Consider the following 23,817-nt stretch of genomic DNA (forward strand, 5'->3'; position numbering starts at 1 on the left):
CCTTGGGAGCAATTTCCAAATGCCTGAAGGTACCACGTTCATCTGTACAAACAATAGTATGCAAGTATAAACACCATCGGACCATGCAGCCGTCATACCGCTCAGGAAGGAGACACGTTCTGTCTCCTAGAGATGAATGTACTTTGGTGCGAAAAGTGCAAATCAGTCCCAGAACAACAGCCAAGGACCTTGTGAAGATGCTGGAGGAAACAGGTACAAAAGTATCTATATCCACAGTGAAACGAGTTCTATATCGACATAACCTGAAAGGCCACGAAGCAAGGAAGAAGCCACTGCTCCATAAACGCAATAAAAATAAATAAATAAAAGCTGAAATAAATCATTCTCTCTTCTGTTATTCTGACATTTCACATTCTTAAAATAAAGTGGTGATCCTAACTGACCTAAACAGGGAATTCTTTACAAGGATTAAATGTCAGGGATTGTGAAAAACAGAGTTTAAATGTATTTGCTTAATGTGTATGTAAACATTCTACTTCAACTGTAGGTAGGACTGGGTTCTGAATGGAGGGATCAGATCTTCTCTTTTCTATAATCATAAGGAACACAATATATGGTCTATACTTTGCATGTAGGTTTCTCTCTTATGGGTGGCACAAATGTGCATATGGGGGAGGGGAATGGACAGGGTGTATGCAAATTAAATACTGTAGTGTTTTTGCGGACTGCAGTGTTTGCAGACATTTCTGTAGTATTTACTACTTTTTGTGTGGATAATAATGTAATATTCACTATAGTATTGTCGTGGCGTTGTATTAGTTAATGTGATGACTGTTGCTCATCGAATGATTATAGTTTCTAATTGTGTGATTAACTGAATCAAGCAATTATTAACTAATTAACTTGGGGCACCATGGGAAAACTATTTTTTATTGAGTTTCTATTTCCCAAATTAACTCGAAGAATATCATAATATCGATTTTACAACAGCCGCTAATTAACCAGTTACCTCTACAATCTCATTCTGAACGTCGTATAGTCCGTGAATCTGCACGGACCCGGGTCTCACCAATGAGTTCGGACCCGGGTCTCACCAAAATGGGGATTTCAAAGAGAGAGAGAAAAAAGAAAGTACACGAGAGAAATATACATTTGGGTTTTATGGGTCAGAAGTGGGCGTAACCGCCTTTAGGGCAATTCTCTGGGCGTACCAAGTTAAGAGGGCAAGGTCTAGATTTGACTCAAATCCAATTTTAGACAACTAACTTCACATTTCATCTTCCCCAAAACATTCTCTTTGATTTGGATGTTTTCCATACAACGTACAATGTATAAACATCAAACATATACTAGAAAAACTCTTCACGTTACAATGTTTTCGTAATAACGTCATCTATTAACCTTTAATAACAAAACAAAAATGACATACATTTTCATATTCCATCTATCGTCATGACCACCATTGTGGCTGATGGAAACCATTGTTCCAAAGTCCCTTTATTTCATGTTTAATGTTCTGAGCCTGGTTCTCCATAGTAACAGGACAAAGGAATTTGTCTGTGGCCTAAGATTTACCAGGGGCGTGAGGGGTCATAAAACCCCACATCTTCAGACCCCTAGATCTCTCCTCCTCTGTTGGGGTTGAGAAATAATCTGTAGGGTTGTGGTCTCCTGTAACCGTGACCTGATCAGGACAGTCATGACAGTATTCTACCGTATATTAAAAAATGCTATACTTAGTACTACACATGAACGAGGGATGTTGTGTAGTATAGTATATAGTATAGTTCTATACATGAATGATGGACAGTGTGTAGTATAGTATTCTACAGTATACTACAGTTTACTACAGAATTCTATAGTAAGTACTGTAGTATGTGGGGATGAGGGGAAGAGTGGTGTGTTCAGCTTGTTCAGTGCCACATATCTCATGTCAGCTCTCATCCTATGGATCAGGTTTTACTGCTATAATTTGGGCATGTAACACAACTCACTGCTAATCCAGATTCCACTGTTAATATTGAATGATGGCCGTGCAGTAGGTCAACATAGTTACTGATAGAAGATAAAACAAAACAGGCCTTACTCTGCCTCTGTGCGATGTGAAGGAATCGATCGATTGTGTTTCACATATCCACACGCGTATAGGTTCTGGGCTGCATGGGCACGTGCTCATTGATTAATCAATGAAGTCCTGGAAGCAAACGTTTTGCTAGACAAATGACAAATGGCAGTGGGGCTTCACCGTGGCATATTGCTGACAGCCGAATAGGCACTCATATGTAGCATTTGAACATTATTATGTAAGAAACATTGTCTATGGAATGAAATATCAGTGATGTTTCATAGGAACATGCTACTGTAAAGTCTACTGTACAAAGCCAATCAAAACATGGGCAGAAAAGAGAGGGAAATGGGTTGAGACAAAAGTGGACTAGACACAGATGTACCTGGGTGTAAACCGTGTGATATTACAATCCAGTATTAAGGACATTTAGTTTAATCAGTTTACTACAGTTTTTCCGGCCAGCCACACTCTACATGCCACTAGCGTGGTATGTGGCCAGGATTGAATCAATATTTGATTAAAAAGTACTAAGCTTCTATATCAAATCTGAAGATAAAGTGTGTATGGGTATGCCTTTCCTGCAGTTAAATGACCAAATTTCCCTCTTGTTGCCTCATAGGTGTAATGTTATTAATATTTTGTTCGAATTTCATAATGAATAAATGTTTTTTATGTTTCTATGTCAAATGGTTTTGTTAAATTTCAGTCTACTGTGATGTATCGTACCAGTCAAATGTTTTATTTAATTGTATTATTTTCTACATTGTAGAAAAATAGTGAAGACATCAAAACTATGAAATAACACACATGGATTCAACCCCAAAAGTGTTAAACAAATTAAAATATATTTTAGATTTTAGATTCTTCAAAGTAGCCACCTTTTGCTTTGATGACAGCTTTGCAGACTCTTGGCATTCTCTCAACCAGCTTCATGAAGAATGCTTTTCCAACAGCCTTGAAGGAGTTCCCACATATACTGAGCACTTTTGAATGCTTTTTCTTCTTCACTCTGCAGTCCAACTCATCCCAAACCATCTCATTTGGTTTGATGTCGGGTGATTGTGGAGGCCAGGTCATCTGATGCAGCACTCCATCACTCTCCTTCTTGGTCAAATATCCCTTACACAGCCTGGAGGTGTGTTTTGGGTCCTTGTCCTGTTGAAAAACAAATGATAGTCCCACTAAGCTCAAACCAGATGGGAAGGCGTATTGCTGCAGAATGTTGTGGTAGCCTTGCTGGTTAAAGTGTGCCTTGAAATGGGCCTCCCGAGTGGCACAGCGGTCTAAGGCACTGCATCGCAATGCTAGCTGCGTCACTACAGATCCTGGTTCGATATTGGACCGTGTCGCAGCCGGCCGTGACCAGGAGATTCATGGGGCAGTGCACAATTGGCCCATTGTCGTCCGGATTTTGGGAGGGTTTGGCCTGCTGAGATGTCCTTTTCCAGTCATGCTCTAGCGACTCCTGTGGCGGGCTGGGCGGCGCATGCACGTTGACATGGTCGACAGGTGGACGGTGTTTCCTCTAACACATTGGTGCGGCTGGGTTCCGGGTGAAGCAAGCAAAAAGTCAAGAAGTAGTGAGGCTTGGTGGGTTGTGTTTCGGGGGACACGAAAATTGGGGAGAAAAACGGGGTAACAAAAAAAAAATACAAATAAATAAAGTGTGCCTTGAATTCTAAATAAATCACTGACAGTGTCATCAGCAAATCACCCCCACACCACCACACCTCCTCCTCCATGCTTCACGGTGGGAACCGCACATGCAGAGATAATCTGTTTACCTACTCTGCGTCTCACAAAGACATGGCGGTTGGAACCAAAGGACAGATTTCCACCACTCTAATGTCCATTGCTCGTGTTTCTTGGCCCAAGCAAGTCCCTTCTTATTATTGGTGTCTTTTAGTAGTGATTTATTTGCACAATTCAATCATGAAGACTTTATTCACACCGTCTCCTCTGAACAGTTGATGTTGAGATGTGTCTGTTACTTGAACTCTGTGAAGCATTTATTTGGGCTGCAATCTGAGGTGCAGTTAATTGTATTAAACTTATCCTCTGCATCAGAGCTAGCTCTGGGTCTTCCTTTCCTGTGGCGGTCCTCATGAGAGCCAGTCTCATCATAGCGCTTGATGGTTTTTGCGACTGCACTTGAATAAACTGTCAAAGTTCTTGAAATGTTCCATATTGACTGACCTTCTATCACGTTTTAGGAAAATTCCAGATGCAGACAGTGTCGAAGTAATAACAGTTTATTATTAGAACAGAGGGCAGGCAAAACAACAGGTCAAGGGTAGGCAGAGGTCAGCAATCCAGATCAGAGTACAAAAGGTACAGAATGGCAGGCATTCTCAGGGTCAGTGCAGGCAGAGGTCAATAATCCAGTGTGGTGTGACAGGATACAGATCGGCATGCAGGCTCAGGGTCCGGGCTGGCAGAATGGTCAAAACCGGGAAAACTAGAAAACAGGAACTAGAAACAGACAGGAGCAAGGGGAAAAGTGCTGGTAGGCTTGACGAACAAAACAAACTGGCAACAGGTAAACAGAGAACACAGGTATAAATTCACTGAGGATAATGGGGAAGATGGGTGACACCTGGAAGGGGGTGGAGAAAAGCACAAAGACAGGTGAAACAGATCAGGGTGTGACACCTTTATGTCTTAAAGTAATGATGGACTGTCGTTTCTCTGCTTATTTGAGCTGTTCTTGCCCTAATATGGACTTGGTATTTTACTAAATAGGGCTATCTTCTGTATACCACGCCTACCTTGTCACAACACAACTGATTGGCTCAAACACATTAAGAAGGAAAGAAATTCCACAAATGAACTTGTTAACACCTGTTAATTGAAATGCATTCCAGGTGACCACCACATGAAGCTGGTTGAGAGAATGCCAAGAGTGTGCAAGGCTGTCATCAAGGCAAAGGATGGCTACTTTGACGAATCTCAAATATAGAATATATTTATACTTTTTGGTGTTCTACATGATTCCATATGTGTTATTTCATAGTTTTGATGTCTTCACTATTATTCTACAATGTAGAAAATAGTAAAAATAAAGAGAAATCCTTGAAGGAGTATAGGGGTGTACAAACTTTTGACTCGTACTGTATATGAAGTGTAACATTGAGATGCAAACTCAACATTGAATACATTTCAACTCTATATCTGAAATGGTACAGAAGACCATAACCATGTGTGTCAGGTGTATACTTTTATTTCAAAGTAGATTTGTTTCAAGACTACCAAGGAACACTCTGTGTGGCCCTGATTTAGCCCACTGCAGTAAAAGGTTAATTTGCCTTAGTGAGGCTGAAACCAAGGGTCACAGGTTGAGAGCCAAGTGATACGATCCTCATGGCATATGTCTTTGGAAAAAAACTCACTTTATTTACAGAAAGCCAAAGTGTGCTGCTGATTCCTAGACCCCCAAAAAAATACCATCCATTAAAATTTGGCAGTCAATCAGAAAGATAGTGCCGAGCATCTGCTATCATCACCAGGTTTCCTTGCCCCAAACAACAATCTCTCTCGCTCTCTCTCTCTCTCTCTCTCTCTCTCTCTCTCTCTCTCTCTCTCTCTCTCTCTCTCTCTTTCTCTCTCTCTTCCACTATATCTCTCTTCTCTCTATAACAATGTGAAAATAGTTGAAGTATGAAATGGAAATTAAATAAACAGATAAATATAGGTTGTATTTTCAATGGTGTTTGTGCTCCACTGGTTGCCCTTTTCTTGTGGCAACACGTCACAAATCTTGCTACAGTGATGGCACACTGTAGTATTTCACCTAATAGATATGGGAGTTTATCAAGATATGATTTGTTTTCAAATTCTTTGTGGGTCTGTGTAATCTGTGGGAAATATCTGTCTCTGATATGGTCATACAGTTTTCAGGAGGTTAAGTAGTGCAGCTTGGTTTCCACCTCATTTTGTGGGCAGTGGGAACATAGCCTGTTTACTCTTGAGAGACAGGTCTGCCGATGCAAGGCAATACCATCTGAGTCTGTACATAGTCAAAGCTTTCCTTAATGTTGGGTATTCATGATTTGGTTGGGTCTAATTGTTTTGCTGTCCTGGGGCTCTGTGGGGTTTCTTTTTGTTTGTGAGCAGAGTCCCCGTACCAGCTGGCAGAGGGGACTCTTCTCCAGGTTCATCTCTCTGTAGGTGAGGGCTTTGTTATGGTTTAAGAATCACATATTTTTATGTGTTTGTAGAATTTGATTAAACTTCTTTGGGATCGGTGTCCCATCCACGGGACAGTTGAGCTAACGTTGGCTAATGTGATTAGTATGAGGTTGTAAGTAACAAGAACATTTCCCAGGACATAGACATATACAGTGGGGCAATTGTGCAAGTTCTCCCACTTAAAAAGATGAGAGAGGCCTGTACTTTTCATCATAGGTACACTTCAACTATGACAGACAAAATGAGAAAGAAAAATCCAGAAAATCACATTGTAGGATTTTTAATGACTTATTTGCAAATTATGGTGGAAAATATAGCAGACCTTCATGCCAAATTGAGTCAAAAGCTTTTTTGAAAAAAAAAAAAAAAACGTATGCTTTGGTTTGTTTGTTGGTCAATAAAGGTGTGCAGGGCAAGTTTGGGATCTGTAGTACTGTCATTTGGTATAAAGCCAGTTTGACATTTGCTCAGAACATTGTTTTTACAGAGGAAATGTAGGAGTCTCCTGTTAATAATGATAATGCAGAAAATTTTCCCAAGGTTGCATATCCCATGGTAGTTATTGGGGTCGAATTTGTCTCCACTTTTGTGGATTGGGATTATCAGAATTGGGGAAGATACCAGAGCTGAGGATGATGTTAAAGAGTTTAAGTATAGCCAATTGGAATTCGTGGTCTCTATATTTTATCATTTCATTTAGGATACTATCAACCCCACAGGCCTTTTTGGGTTGAAGGGTTTGTATTTTGTCCTGTAGTTCATTCAAGGTAATTGGAGAATCCAGTGGGTTCTGGTAGTCTTTAATAGTTTATTCTAAGATTTGTATTTGTTAATGTATATGTTTTGTCTGTTTGTTCTTTGTTATAGGGCCTACAAGATAGGACATGGGGTTTCTCCATACATCTCCATTTTGGATAGATAGCTCTTTATGTTGTTGTTTGTTTAATGTGTTCCAATGTTCCTAGAAGTCGTTAGATTCTATGGATTCTTCAATTACATTGGGCTGATTTATGATGTGCTGCTCATAATTTTTTTCTTAGTGTATTTCTGTACTGTTTAATTGTTTCGCCATAGTGAGGGCGTAGGCTCAGCTTTTCTGGGTCTTTGTGTTTTTGGTTGGATAGGTTCCTCAATTCCTTTTTTAAGTTTTTGCTTTCTTCATAAAACCATTTATCATCATTGTAAAAATAATTTGGTTGTCTAATGACATTTTTATTTATTTTGGTATTTGGTATTTTGTTAGGATCCCCATTAGCTGTTGCAAAAGCAGCAGGAAGAAAATTATTGTAGAAACAGTTTGAATTTCTTGGCTAATTGTTTTTGTTAGGTTTCTATGATACTTTCCTCCCATCTATAGCATCTCCACTGCTCTTTCTCTCTTTTTTCTCTCTTTTTCTCTCTCTTTTCTCACTCTCTTCTCCTATCTCTCATTTTTCTCTTGTGCTATCTCTCTCTCTCTCTCTCTCTCTCTCTCTCTCTCTCTCTCTCTCTCTCTCTCTCTCTTCCCCATCTCTATATTTTGCTCTCCCTCTTCTGCTCTCCCACTCACTTCTGCTCTTTCTCACTCTTCTTCTATCTCTTCTGCTCACTCTCTTCCCCTCCCTCTATCTCTTCTGCTCTCTCTCTTCCCCTCCCTCTCCCTCTATCTATTCTGCTCTCTGTCTTTCTCTCTCTCTCTCTCGCTCTCTACTGCTGTCTCTCTCTCTCTTTCTCTCTACTACTGCTGTCTCTCTCTCTCTCTCTCTCTACTGCTCTCTCTCTCTCTCTCTCTCTCTCTCTCTCTCTCTCTCTCTCTCTCTCTCTCTCTCTCTCTCTACTGCTGTCTCTCTCTCTTGCTTATAGACAGTCAGTCACATTGTCTGTTTCATAACTTCTGAATGCAATTAAGCCTAATTAGTATTCAATTATTCCAATGTCTGTGACTCATACATCAATGAAACCACTAGTGGTGTAGACACATAGACAGGAGGCATCATTCCGCATGGGGATTTTTCGCATCAAACTTCCTTTGTATCCAGAAACGGAAAAGATATTGAAGGTGAACAGAAGCGCATCTAGACACTGAGGAGAAGAGTATTGGCACTTGAAACTTGAAACTTTAAGAGAGGAAGTTTAGGGACATGGTGTGGGGTTGAGGGAGGTCATATTTGTTCAGTTTTTAATTTAACATTGGATTTGATTACCTTAACCAGACGGTCATGTCTAGGCAAATGTATGGTCCACTGCACTCTCAAGGTGAACACTGCTGTGTCAGAGATTGACAGCACTGGAAATGGGCAATGTCTGAGTAGTACTTTTAACTGAAACGACCGTGATTACAACAAAACTGAGTCAACTCACCTGTCCTCTATTCCTTCTCCTGTAGTCTGATTAAAGCAGTTATGACATGACATGGTAGTTGTGATTGAATCCTCTTTTTTCTGTCGTGGAAAATGTTGAATGAATTGTGTTTTGGGAATCGTATTCCGTCATGGAAATTGTAGATAATTCAGCCAAATAATTTTTGAATACGTCACAAAACTTTGACGGCACTTTAAAGATGAAATGGACTTCACGTTGTGCTTTTTTGACAGGTACCACCTCCAAGCATGTGGTGATGCTGGCAGGCAACACGGCCAAACATGGCCTCCGCTGCAAAGCCTGCAAGATGAGCATCCACCACAAGTGTGAGAAAGGAGTGGGATCTCAACGCTGCCAAGGCAAGCTGGTAAGAGCCTGAACATCATCACAGAATTAAATATAGAACAAAGGTATTATATATATACCGTATCTCTATGGACATCATCACCGATGTCACCATTAGTGTCGTCATCAATGTCATCATCAATGACATCATCACCGTCATCATCCATAGAGTTACATCTATATTCTATCACTGTCATTGTCATCAGGGTCGTCAGTGTTCTCCCCAGCTAACCAGAGAATGTATTGAAAATGTTGTATTAACATCATCGGTGCCATCAAGCTCCAGCATGCATAATCAGAAAGATAGCTAAATATTTACCAGGGAAAATCCTTCAGCAAATAACACAGGCATTGGTTGAGAGTCAAGTGAACTATTGTTCGGTGGTCTGGGGAAATGCATCATCTAGTGAAGTTAGGAGGCTGCAGAATGCACAGAATAAAGCAACAAGGATTTGATTTGATTTGATTTGATTTTGATTTGAGGATTGTTTTAAGGTGGAGATATGGTTCTTCTGTTGCAGTCATGGGTTGTTTTAAGGTGGAGATATGGTTCTTCTGTTGTAGTCATGGGTTGTTTTAAGGTGGAGATATGGTTCTTCTGTTGCAGTCATGGGTTGTTTTAAGGTGGAGATATGGTTCTTCTGTTGTAGTCATGGGTTGTTTTAAGGTGGAGATATGGTTCTTCTGTTGCAGTCATGGGTTGTTTTAAGGTGGAGATATGGTTCTTCTTTTGCAGTCATGGGTTGTTTTAAGGTGGAGATATGGTTCTTCTTTTGCAGTCATGGGTTGTTTTAAGGTGGAGATATGGTTCTTCTGTTGTAGTCATGGGTTGTTTTAAGGTGGAGATATGGTTCTTCTGTTGCAGTCATGGGTTGTTTTAAGGTGGAGATATGGTTCTTCTGTTGTAGTCATGGGTTGTTTTAAGGTGGAGATATGGTTCTTCTGTTGCAGTCATGGGTTGTTTTAAGGTGGAGATATGGTACTTCTGTTGCAGTCATGGGTTGTTTTAAGGTGGAGATATGGTTCTTCTGTTACAGTCATGGGTTGTTTTAAGGTGGAGATATGGTTCTTCTGTTGCAGTCATGTGCAGTGTTCTTGGTTGGTCATCAATCGGCAGCGGGGCGGCTGCGTAGCCTAGTGGTTAGAGTGTTGGACTAGTAACCAGAAGCTTGTGAGTTCAAACCCCCGAGCTGACAAGGTACAAATCTGTCGTTCTGCCCCTGAACAGGCAGTTAACCCACTGTTCCCAGGCCGTCATTGAAAATAAGAATGTATTCTTAACTGACTTGCCTAGTCAAATAAAGGTAAAATAAAAAAACTAATACAAAATCAACAAGATAATTGAAAAAAACATGCTTATCTTATTTTATAATATACATAATTTAAAACTGCCAAGTTCTATTCACAATGGTATTCATTTGGTAACATTTGGTAACAGACATTCCGTAAATACTAGGAATAGATTGTCCACCATCTATGCGTTATCCAGACAGAAAAAATAAATGGGCAAAAGAACATTTCAATTTAGAGCAATAAAGGAATTGAATAAATTAACTGAGCAAACTAGAAACCTTTCAATATATAAGTTTAAACATTATTTAAAAACAATTTAAATATAGTATATAGAAATGTTGTGGGACTATAGTAGATGAAGAATCAATATTTGTTTTAGATTGAGTATTTATTGGGTCATTATGCTAGTGTATTATGTATGTTTGTAATATTGTGTTATATGTGAAAGTGTGTTTGTATTATAAATTGTATTTTAATGTTAAGGACTCTTGGAAGGTTAGTCCAAATGGGGACTAAAAGAGATCCTATAAAATCAAATAAAATCAAGCTCCCTTCGTGCCTACAGTATTTCTCCCCACATTAAGCATTAATCCAAGGTCAATAGGTCGGGCCTCGAGGAATCTTTTTATTACATTGGAATATATTGAAGTGCTATATGCCATTCTGTTAGAAGTACACCATGGCGATTACAGCCTGTTGCTCAGTATGATTCACGGATATTTGTCTCAACTGTCCCACCAGAATACCAGATTAAAGCTGTGATGCGGAACATATTGTGCAGCGAGGCAGGACTCCACAGAGGTTAATGTACTCATCACAAAGACATGAAAGGTAGATTAGTAATGCGGTACTGCAATTACGGAATTGAATAATCATGGTGGTGCTGAAAGTCCACTGCCACAGGAGTCAATAAGCCGCTCATAAAAAAGGTGATATAATACTAGAAAAAGAAGAACACTTTATTGTCCATTAACTGAAATATCCATATTTCTGACTGGGTCGAACTTATACTTGCTTAGCTTGTATTGTGTTCTCCTATTATCAGACAATTCCATTGTATACAGTGTGATTCATCACTCTCCCTCATCTATCTCAGTATGTGAACTGTGAGCTTGCATTTTAATGAGGGGGGACTGGTTGCCAAGGGGGGACTGGTTGCCAAGACCAATCTGTCATTTCGCTGTTGTCCAATGTACTCTGGGGAACTGGCAGTCACGACTGTACTGGGGCTTTTTAGTCATTCACACCGAATCACACGTCCCACGCGGAAAATATATAGCGTGTGCGGTTCCGTCATGTGTGATTCCCATTTACTTGGCTCTCCAGTGACTTACTCCTCCAGAGTCCAGGTGCCCCTGGCCTGAATGGGAGGGAATTCACTGGGATTGACAGGGAATCATTGGGGATAACTGGACATTACTGAGCTGAAATAAAGAACTGGCCAGGAATGGGTGGGATTAAACAGGGGTGATCAGGATTGACTTTGGGTTTAGTGAACCTTGTGTACCGTGACCATGAGACTGCTCAGGATACAGGAAGACAAGTGTTCCCTTTGTCCCCCATTTTCCTTTTTCCATGAGCTGCCTAATGCATTGAGGATGAGGCTCATGGAGATAGGGATCAGCTTTCAGGAGTGGAAAATGAGGTTGAGGGGTCAAGCATAAAAAGAGAATATACTCCCAGTTGGGCTCGCCTCTAAATTAAGGTTTCTCAAAATGTGGCAGGTTGTATTTCTTCAACCCGGCTTATTTCTCTTGGCAAGAGAATTTGGTTTGAGAAAAAAGAGAGTACATGAAACCAAATATATATCATAATGTGTTGTTTGAGTTGAAGATCAAAATATTACACCATGACATCTCACAACAGTGAAACAGTGACTATATTAGATTAGACATAGTCATATGAAATGGCCACTTACATACTACAGCTGAAATCATCTTTCTTAGTATTTCAGTCAATATGTCTGCGTTTACACAGGCAGCCCAATTCTGACCTATTCGTTTTTTTTTTTTTAGATCAGAACACGGCTGCCTGTGTAAACACAGCCTATAGAATTCACACTGTAGGTATAGGCTATCCTACCAATATGTGTACTGTATGACAGTCAGTGAAAACATACATCCTTTTATATTTCCCAAACAGTTAACATGACTATCACAACGATAATTCCACACTTTTGACCAGTGACCATTCAAACTGGATTCAAACCTCCATGTTATTTCAGTAGATGAGTTTCAGTGGTCTCATGCATCAACCAGACAACCTTTTCATTAAGGAGCTTGCCTCTGACAGGGCCTGACATTGGGTGGCACTTCAGAGGTGCTTATAAAGTTCAAGAGTTGCTTCTTTTACCTTCTCATTACCAGCCGCGGCACATTGAGAATTAATCAAGGCAGATTACACATGCAGATTGCCTGAACCCACGCTTGATTATACAAAATTTAATCAAACAGAAATGCGTCTTTTTTGTACAGTTGAGGCATAGTGGCTGTGCTTATTGCAGGAATAGTGGCTGCCAAACACCTAAACACAATAAGTTGATTTCATTGTCAGTTAATACCCGATTTTGAAATGACCTTTCATTGTATATGATACCAAGGTGAATCTGTTTTGGTAACCTTAGTATGTGATAAACACCTAAAGATGTAGATTCTTAATTTGAGCCAGTTTGCTACAGCAGGAAAATAATTCTGCGGCCACAGGAAATGTGAATTATTATGTGGATTATAAGTAATAGAAAATCAAGTCTAAAATGTCAAAGTGGAAATTACAATCTTCAGAAGCCTTTTTTAAAACCTCAAATACACACGTTTAAAATGTATTGCATTGCAGGACAGTTCTCATGCAACAGGATGATCAAAATAAGATCCTACATCTGTAGTTTAATTATTCTACCTACTTGTCTTGTCATGTATTGCACTGACATTACCATCCTTGCCTAAGATAATTACTATTTCTTGGGCGAGAAACTGAAATTCTGAAAATGGAGGCCATCCACTGTAATTTTTATGGATGTATGAATGACATCTCTGATGGGAAATATTGATTGTATGGGAGAAGGTAACACAGAAACGCCATGGTTAGACACTGTGCCTTCTTAAAGTATTCATACCCCTTGACTTTTTCCACATTTTGCTATGTTACAAATGTATTAAATAAATGTTTTCCCTCATCAATCTACACACAATACCCCATAATGACAAAGCAAAAGCAGGTTAAGATATTTTTACTAATTTATTGAAAATAAAAATGAAAATATCACATTTACATAAGTATTCAGACCCTTCACTCAGTATTTTGTTGAAGCACCTTTGGCAACGATTACAGCCTCAAGTCTTCTTGAGCTCGGCACACCTGGCAAACATATATTGGCACACCTGTATTTGGGAGTTTCTCAAATTATTCTCTGCAGATCCTCTCAAGCACTTTTAGGTTGGATGGGGAGCGTTGCTGCACAGCTATTTTCAGGTCTCTCCAGAGATGTTCGATCGGGTTCAAGTCCGGGCTCTGGCTGGGCCACTCAAGGACATTCAGAGACTTGTCCCGAAGCCACTCCTGAGTTGTCTTGGCTGTGTGCTTAGGGTCGTTGTCCTGTTGGAAGGTAACCTTCGCCCCAGTCTGAGGTCTCTCTGAACTTTGCTCCGTTCATCTTTTCCTCGATCCTGACTATTCTCCCAGTCCCTGGCGCTGAAAAACATCCCCACAGCATGATGCTGCCACCACCATGCTTCACCGTAGGGATGGTGCCAGGTTTCCTCCAGACGTGACGCTTGACATTCAGGCCAACGAGTTCAATCTTGGTTTTATCAGATCAGAAATCTTGGTTCTCATGGTCTGACAGTCTTTAGGTGCCTTTTGGCAAACTCCAAGCAGGCTGTCATGTGCCTTTTTTACTGAGGAGTGGCTTCCATCTGGCCATTCTACCATAAAGACCTGATTGGTGGAGTGCTTGTCCTTCTGGAAGGTTCACCCATCTCCACAGAGAAACTCTAGAGCTCTGTTAGAAGGACCATCGGGCTCTTAATCACCTCACTCACCAAGACCCTTATCCCGATTGCTCAGTTTGGCCGGGCGGCCAGCTCTAGGAAGACTCATGGTGGTTCCAAACTTCTTCCATTTAAGAATGATGGAGGCCACTGTGTTCTTGGGGACCTTCAATGCTGCAGACATTTTTTTAGTACCCTTCCCCAGATCTGTGCCTCGACACAATCCTGTCTTGGAGGTCTATGGACAATTCCTTTGACTTTATTGCTTGTTTTTTGCTCTGACATGCAATGTCAACTGTGGGACCTTATACAGACAGGTGTGTGCCTTTCTAAATCATGTCTAATCAATTGAATTTGCCACAGGTGGACTCCAAATACAGAAACATCTCAAGGATGATCAATGGAAACAGGATGCACCTGAGCTCAATTTTGAGTCTCATAGCAAAGGGTCTGAATAAGGTATTTCTGTTTTTTTATTATTTATACATTTGCAACAATTTCTAAAAACCTGTTTTTGCTTTGTCATTATGGGGTATTGTGAATTGCTGAGGATTTTTTATTTATTTCATACATTTTAGAATAAGGCTGTAACGTAACAAAATGTGGAAAAAGTCAAGGGGTCTGAATACATTCCGAAGGCACTGTATATGATAGACATGTGTCCTTGTTTGCACTTGGTACGTGAGGAATGGGACAGATCATAACAGCACAAGGACTGGTAAACATCCTGTTAATGATTCTGGAACTGTATTCAAAAAGTGTCTCAGAGTAGAGTAGTAAATCTAGGATCGGGTCCCCCATCTAATTCATTACGTTCTAAAAGGCAAAAAACTGATCCGAGACCAGCACTCCTCCTCTGAGACTATGTGGATATTGGACCAGAAATCTGCAGTATGGCAGTCTGTCAACTGAGCTGTACTAACTGTACACAAACTAGTCAAAGTAACAGAATTGATGCTGGACTAATCTAGCCACGTAGGTATGGGCGGGACCGGGTGGACCCGGCAGATCAGACTGAGCAATTGTTTTTTGAATGCTCTCTACTTGTCAGTGTTCCAAATTAGACATTTTTTGTATTTTTACCTAAACACCATCAGATATAATTTATAGCAAGAAGTGCACTGGAATGACATTAACTTTCATGGGATGGGTGGCAAAAAATAACTAACTGAAAACCACACCTCCAAAAGGCCACAAATATGACCACATTAAGGCATATGTCACTGTGTTCATATGGCTATATGCACCATAACACGGCTTATTTCATTTTTTTCATTTAGCAGACATAGCAGCTCATAATCCAGTGCCATTATCACAGTCAACACACCTACAGTGCTTTCTGACAGTATTCAGACCCCTTGACTTTTTCCATATTTTGTTATGTTACAGCCTTAATCTAAAATGGTTAGTACAAATAAAAAATCCTCAGCAATCTACACACAATACCCCATAATGACAAAGCAAAAAACGTTTTTTAGACATTTTAGCAAATGTATTAAAATAAAAAACAGAAAAACCTAATTTACATAACTATTCAGACCCTTTGCTGTGAGACTCGAAATTGAGTTCAGGTGCATACTGTTTCCATTGATAATCCTTGAGATGTTTCTACAACTTGATTGGAGTCCACCTGTGGTAAATTCAATTGATTGGACATGATTTGGAAAGGCACACACCTGTCTATAGAAGGTCCCACAGTTGACAGGCCAAGTCAGGGCAAAAACTAAGCCATGGGGTCGAGGGGAATTGTCCGTAGAGCTCTGAGACAGGATTGCATCGAGGCACAGATCTTTGGAAGGGTATCAAAACATTGAAGGTTTGGAACCACCAAGACTCTTCCTTGGGCTGGCCGCCCAGGCAAATTGAGCAATCGGAGGAGAAGGGCCTTGGTGAGGAAGGTGACCAAGAACCCGATGGTCACTCTGACAGAGCTCTGTAGTTCCTCTGTGGGGAGAACCTTCCGGATGGACAACCATCTCTACAGCACTCCACTAATCAGGCCTTTATGGTAGAGTGGCCAGACAGAAGCCACTCCTCAGTAAAAGGCACATGACCGCCTGTTTGGAGTTTGCCAGATGGCACCTAAAGACTCACAGACCATAAGAAACAAGATTCTCTGGTCTGATGAAATTAAGATTGAACCCTTTGGCCTGAATGCCAAGTGTCACTTCTGGAGGAAACTTGGCACCATCCCTAAGGCGAAGCATGGTGGTGGCAGCAACATGCTGTGCGGAAGTTTTTCAGCAGCAGGGACTGGGAGACCAGTCAGGATTAGGAAAAGTTGAACGGAGCAAAGTACAGAGGGTCCTTGATGAAAACCTTCTCCAGAGCACTCAGGACCTCAGACTGGGGCGAAGGTTCACATTCTAACAAGACAACGAAGGATTGGCTTTGGGACAAGTCTTGGAATGTCCTTTAGTGGCCTAGCCAGAGCCCGAGCTTGAACCCGATTGAACATCTCTGGAGAGACCTGATAATAGCTGTGCAGCAACGCTCCCCACCCAAAAGCTCCCCTTCCTTATTCCCCATCCTGATACCTTCTTTTTTTTCTTCCCTTATAAAAAAATAAAAAATAAACAAGGTATCACAACAAAAGAAATAGAGGCAGTTTGTACATCTGTAAAAGCCACAATTGAAAAGAACCAAGAAAAAAAAGAAGATATTTGCAAAAGGAGTAGAAAAACATGAAAACACACAATATGAAGTCCTTAAAAATAAAACAGGCTCATATCGCGATCCCTTCATCCGCACAAAACAAAAACATTACTCGTTGACTATAGTACTCATGTCATCTAGTTCTTAAGAAAAGGATTTCTTCCCATCCGCTCCCCATCCTGAAAGGATCTGCAGAGAATAATTGGAGAAACTCCCCAAATACAGGTCTGCCAAGGTTGTAGCATCATACCCAAGAAGACTTGAGGCTGTAATCACTGCCGAAGGTCCTTCAACAAAGTTCTGTATGTGAATGAGTGTGAATACTTATGTATATGTGATATAATTTTGTTTGGTAAAAATTTGCATACTTTTAAAAATCATGTTTTTGCTTTGTCAGTATGGGTTTTGTGTGTAGATTGATTATGATTAAAAAAAAAAAACATTTTAGAATAAGGCTTTACTTTCCGGAGGGACTGTATGTTCTAGCTTTAGTTAGGTTTAAAATTGCAGCGTTTTATCTCAGCCTCATGGCAAAATGTGTAGAATAGCAGACATTTTTTATTTTGGGCCCACACAAATTTCTGCAGGCCCACCCACCAATGTATTTCTGTATTTGCACATCTTCACTCAACCCTCATCAAGCAATTTTTTATTTACACATTGTTTAATATTGTTTAGCATGGCTGAGGCAGGGAGAGTGATCAGCAGTTGGTGATCACAGAGAGGTCTATTATGGTAAATGGCTTTTAACCAGTTGTTCTGGCTTGGGATATGCCTAAAATGTCTCCTCTGCTTTAGCCAGCTTGTTGTTTTCTCACCAAACAATGATGTTGTGTTGTTGTAAACAGAAACAAACCCCGACTAGAGTACAGTATAGTGCATCTGGAAACTAATAGAGAAATTAGGTTATGCAGTGGCTCTAATGTATTTTGGTGTGCTGCACTGCCTGTTGATGTATTGATCCCTCACTCACTATGATGTTCCTGCCCTCCATCCATCCATCCTTCCCTCCCTTCCTCCCTCCCTTCTCTTTCCCCCTCCACAGCCAAAGGGCTTTCGAAGGTACTACAGCTCCCCACTGCTGATAACGGAGCAATTTGGCTGCATCAAAGAAGTCATGCCCATTGGTAAGCACGCTTTATGTCCCTTTGCCTTACAATATTCTAGAGATAAAGAAATGTCATTACAAACCAATGTGCATGAACAGTGGAGAAAACTGAAGATGAGAAGACACTCAGCAATCCTTTATAAGACAATGGAAGTTTGCTTAAAAAATATATATTTTATTGTTGAAAGCAATGTGAGACAAGCCAAAGTGATTTATATAGGCCTGCCTTTCAAAATGTCAATGCACTTACAGTAAATTGATGCACAACTAGATTGTCCTTGTCTGGCTGATTTGACTGACATGAGCTTCTCTTCTCTGGTGTCTCTCACCAGCTTGTGGCAGTAAAGTGGACCCTGTGTATGAAGCTCTCCGGTTTGGGACCTCTCTGGCACAGAGGGACAAGAGGGCCAGTGTCTCCGAGTCGCCCCACAGGAACTCTGTAAGAACAACAACACATTCTATTACAGTTCAGTCGAGTAAAGGCTTAACTGAATGACAAAAGAGACAGAATACAATATGGAATTGTATTGTTGGTGGTGGTGGGCAGGTAGAAGGTCATTGGAAGACTGTTGCTGCAACAGGTGTGACACACAAGGTTTGAGGTGACAAAGAGGTGACAAACAGTAGCAGTCAAAAGTTTGGACAGACCTACTCATACAAGGATTTTTCTTTATTTTGACTATTTAGAATAATAGTGAAGACATCAAAACTATGAAATAACACATATTGAATCATGTAGTAACCAAAAAAAGAGGGAAACAGATCAAAATATATTTTATTTTTGAGATTCTTCAAAGTATCCACCTGTAATCGGCCTGTGTGTAGCTGGTATGGAGGAGTCCGGCGCAGGACAGGAGATATGAGTAATGAACGTACTTCACTCAATAATTGAAATATATACAACACAATAAACTAGCCCACAATAACGGATCGTATACATACAAACAATCACTCACAAAAAACCATGGGGGAACAGAGGGTTAAATAATGAACAAGTAATTGGGGGATTGAAACCAGTGCTCCTTTGAAGAATCTCAAATATACTTTATAATATATTTTGATTTGTTTGAAACTTTTTTGGTTCTACATGATTCCATATGTGTTATTTCATAGTTTTGATGTCTTCACTATTATTCTTCAATGTCAAACTTTGGACTGATACTGTATAAATACAAATTTATTTTACCTTTATTTAAATAGGCAAGTCAGTTAAGAACAAATTCTTATTTTCAATGACAGCCTAGGAACAGTAGGTTAACTGCCTGTTCAGGGGCAGAACGACAGATTTGTACCTTGTCAGCTCGGGGATTTGAACTTGCCCTGCCGCCCCAATACACTAGATTTATGCCCATTAGTTGAAAGAAAGGAAAGGAATTATTGCACAAGTGAACTGATAGGTTAATCAGCCAGCGTGGTGGAATGACCTTAGTGTGTCATGCTCATAGGCTGAAGTTTGGTGAATGACATTCCGCATGCTTAATAATAGTAAAGGATGAGTCCAGACATGACCATATGCTTATTATGACACGACCATATAAATACCTCATATGCTGATGAGTAACTACACTGAACAAAAATATAAACGCAACATATAAAGTGTTGGTCCCATGTTTCATGAGCTCCATACTCACAAAAAGCTTATTTCGCTAAAATGTTTACATCCCTGTTCGTGAGCATTTCTCCTTTGCCGAGATAATCCACCCAACTGACAGATGTGTCATTATACAGGTGCACCTGGTGCTGGAGACAATGAAAGTCCACTTTAAAATCTGCAGTTTTGTCACACATCACAATGCAACAGATGCAATTTAGCATCCTGACTGCAGGAATGTCCACCAGAGCTGTTGCTGCCAAAGAATTGAATGTTAATTTCTCTACCATAAGCTGCCTCCAATGTCATTTTAGAGAATTTGGCATTATATCCAACCAGCTTCACAAACACAGACCACGTGTAACCACACCAGCCCAGGATTTCCACATCCGGCTTCTTCACCTGAGTCAGTAAATTGATTTGAGTATTTGATCATCGCTGTTATGCTATAGATACGTTTCAACACAGATCCAAAATTTGCCTGTACGGGATTGAGAAACTGTAATGAAATTACCTCATTAGCAATTCACCACCTGACTGTCATTTAAGAAACTACCCCATCAGCAACGTATAGAGATTAAGAACAAAATGAACTAATGGCTATGTCATTCCAGTGGTTAGGCTACTAATATAATGGTCATTAAGCAGGTGATTTCAAAGTGTTTATAACATGTTGTTCTGTTTTTTGGTTTTACTTCTCTTTCGTCTTTGCTTACTGTGAATGAATGAGTGTCGGAATGTAGGGGCGCAGTAGATAAGAAGGGACACTGGCACCCAGGAAACCTGTTGGTGTATCTGTGCTCCGACGCAGTTCTATGGCTGCTGTTTTCCCAGCTTAATTAATTAGAGTTCAATCACTCCTTTTAACCTGGGAGCACGGATGACGGTTCAAGGGAATACATCATATTCAACTGGATTAATGGTATAGACTGGAGACGCTGGATGAATGGTATAGACGGGAGACGCTGGATGAATGGTATAGACGGGAGACGCTGGATTAATGGTATAGACGGGAGACGCTGGATGAATGGTATAGACGGGAGACGCTGGATGAATGGTATAGACGGGAGACGCTGGATTAATGGTATAGACGGGAGACGCTGGATGAATGGTATAGACGGGAGACGCTGGATGAATGGTATAGACGGGAGACGCTGGATGAATGGTATAGACGGGAGACGCTGGATTAATGGTATAGACGGGAGACGCTGGATGAATGGTATAGACGGGAGACGCTGGATTAATGGTATAGACGGGAGACGCTGGATGAATGGTATAGACGGGAGACGCTGGATGAATGGTATAGACGGGAGACGCTGGATGAATGGTATAGACGGGAGACGCTGGATTAATGGTATAGACGGGAGACGCTGGATGAATGGTATAGACGGGAGACGCTGGATTAATGGTATAGACGGGAGACGCTGGATGAATGGTATAGACGGGAGACGCTGGATTAATGGTATAGACGGGAGACGCTGGATGAATGGTATAGACGGGAGACGCTGGATTAATGGTATAGACGGGAGACGCTGGATTAATGGTATAGACGGGAGACGCTGGATGAATGGTATAGACGGGAGACGCTGGATTAATGGTATAGACGGGAGACGCTGGATTAATGGTATAGACGGGAGACGCTGGATTAATGGATGCTGGATTAATGGTATAGACGGGAGACGCTGGATGAATGGTATAGACGGGAGACGCTGGATTAATGGTATGCTGGATTAATGGTATAGACGGGAGACGCTGGATTAATGGTGTAGACGGAGACGCTGGATTAATGGTATAGATGGGAACGCTGGATTAATGGTGTAGACGGGAGACGCTGGATTAATGGTTAATGGATTAATGGTATAGACGGGAGACGCTGGATTAATGGTGTAGACGGGAGACGCTGGATTAATGGTATAGACGGGAGACGCTGGATTAATGGTATAGACGGGAGACGCTGGATGAATGGTATAGACGGGAGACGCTGGATTAATGGTATAGACGGGAGACGCTGGATTAATGGTATAGACGGGAGACGCTGGATTAATGGTATAGACGGGAGACGCTGGATTAATGGTATAGACGGGAGACGCTGGATTAATGGTATAGACGGGAGACGCTGGATTAATGGTATAGACGGGAGACGCTGGATGAATGGTATAGACGGGAGACGCTGGATTAATGGTATAGACGGGAGACGCTGGATGAATGGTATAGACGGGAGACGCTGGATTAATGGTATAGACGGGAGACGCTGGATTAATGGTATAGACGGAGACGCTGGATTAATGGTATAGACGGGAGACGCTGGATTAATGGTATAGACGGGAGACGCTGGATTAATGGTATAGACGGGAGACGCTGGATTAATGGTATAGACGGGAGACGCTGGATTAATGGAGACGGGAGTCGCTGGATTAATGGTATAGACGGGAGACGCTGGATGAATGGTATAGACGGGAGACGCTGGATTAATGGTATAGACGGGAGACGCTGGATTAATGGTATAGACGGGAGACGCTGGATTAATGGTATAGACGGGAGACGCTGATTAATGGTATAGACGGGAGTCGCTGGATTAATGGTATAGACGGGAGACGCTGGATGAATGGTATAGACGGGAGACGCTGGATTAATGGTATAGACGGGAGACGCTGGATGAATGGTATAGACGGGAGACGCTGGATTAATGGTATAGACGGGAGACGCTGGATGAATGGTATAGACTGGAGACGCTGATGAATGGTTAACGCTGGGTATAGACGGGAGACGCTGGATTAATGGTATAGACGGGAGACGCTGGATTAATGGTATAGACGGGAGACGCTGGATTAATGGTATAGACGGGAGACGCTGGATGAATGATGTAGACGGGAGACTCATGTTAACGTGTGGGCCAAGTGAGCTCTGCCTCTTACTTACAGCAAGGAATGTACAAAAAGACAAAGTATAGATTGAAAAGCTACAGTCATGGTGTTGTTGTTGTATGCGCATGCCAGCTCTGCCTTGAGTAATGATAGTGTACTGAGGTACAGCCACTGTGGTGTAAATATGACCAATAACGGTGTACTCAGATACAGCCACTGTGGAATAAATATGACCAGTAACAGTGTACTCAGATACAGCCACTGTGGAATAAATATGACCAGAAACAGTGTACTCAGATACAGCCACTGTGGAATAAGTATGACCAGTAACAGTGTACTCAGATACAGCCACTGTGGAATAAATATTACCAGTAACAGTGTACTCAGATACAGCCACTGTGGAATAAATATGACCAGTAACAGTGTACTCAGATACAGCCACTGTGGAATAAATATTACCAGTAACAGTGTACTCAGATACAGCCACTGTGGAATACATATGACCAGTAACAGTGTACTCAGATACAGCCACTGTGGAATAAATATGACCATTAACAGTGTACTCAGATACAGCCACTGTGGAATAAATATGACCAGTAACAGTGTACTCAGATACAGCCACTGTGGAATAAATATGACCAGTAACAGTGTACTCAGATACAGCCACTGTTGAATAAATATGACCAATAACAGTGTACTCAGATACAGCCACTGTGGAATAAATATGACCAGTAACAGTGTACTCAGATACAGCCACTGTTGAATAAATATGACCAATAACGGTGTACTCAGATACAGCCACTGTGGTGTAAATATACCAGTAAAGGTGTTCTCAGATTTGTTATTTTATTAGGATCCCCATTAGCTGTAGCAGCAGCAGCTACTCTTCTTGCGGGCCACACAAAACATGAAACGTGACATAATGCAGAACATTAAAACACAAGAACAGCTCAAGGACAGAACTAGATAAATGTAAAAATGGCACACGTTGCCTACATATCAATACATACACACAAACTATCCAGGTCAAATAGGGGAGAGGTGTTGTGCCGTGAGGTGTTGCTCTATCTGTTTTTTGAAACCAGGTTTGCTGTTAAATTGAACAACATGAGATGGAAGGGAGTTCCATGCAATAAATGCTCTATATGATACTGTACGCTTTTTGAACTTCTTCTGGATTTGGGGGCTGTGAAAAGACCCCTGGTGGCATGTCTGGTGGGTGTAGATAGAGCCACTGTGGAGTAAATATGACCAATAAAGGTAGACTCGGATAGAGCCACTGTGGAGTAAATGTGACCAATAAAGGTAGCCTGGTTAAATAAAGGTAAAATAAAAAAATTAAAAGGTAGACTCGGATAGAGCCACTGTGGAGTAAATATGACCAATAAAGGTAGACTTGGATAGAGCCACTGTGGAGT

At 41.0% G+C, this 23,817-nt stretch overlaps 1 protein-coding gene across 4 annotated transcripts in view; it reads left to right on the forward strand.

Annotated features, from left to right (window-relative positions):
• stac (SH3 and cysteine rich domain) overlaps positions 1-23,817 on the forward strand; it is a 58,772-nt gene that overhangs the window by 15,192 nt on the left and 19,763 nt on the right. For all 4 annotated transcript variants that reach the window (XM_035742502.2, XM_035742505.2, XM_035742503.2 and 1 more), the window contains 3 exons: positions 8,791-8,924; positions 17,882-17,963; positions 18,277-18,383. In XM_035742502.2, the coding sequence (XP_035598395.1) occupies positions 8,791-8,924; positions 17,882-17,963; positions 18,277-18,383 (323 nt within the window). The remainder of the gene's footprint in view (positions 1-8,790; positions 8,925-17,881; positions 17,964-18,276; positions 18,384-23,817) is intronic.

This window comes from Oncorhynchus keta, chromosome 29 (genome assembly GCF_023373465.1).
Source record: "Oncorhynchus keta strain PuntledgeMale-10-30-2019 chromosome 29, Oket_V2, whole genome shotgun sequence".
In the NCBI taxonomy this organism is placed as follows: Eukaryota; Metazoa; Chordata; class Actinopteri; order Salmoniformes; family Salmonidae; genus Oncorhynchus; species Oncorhynchus keta.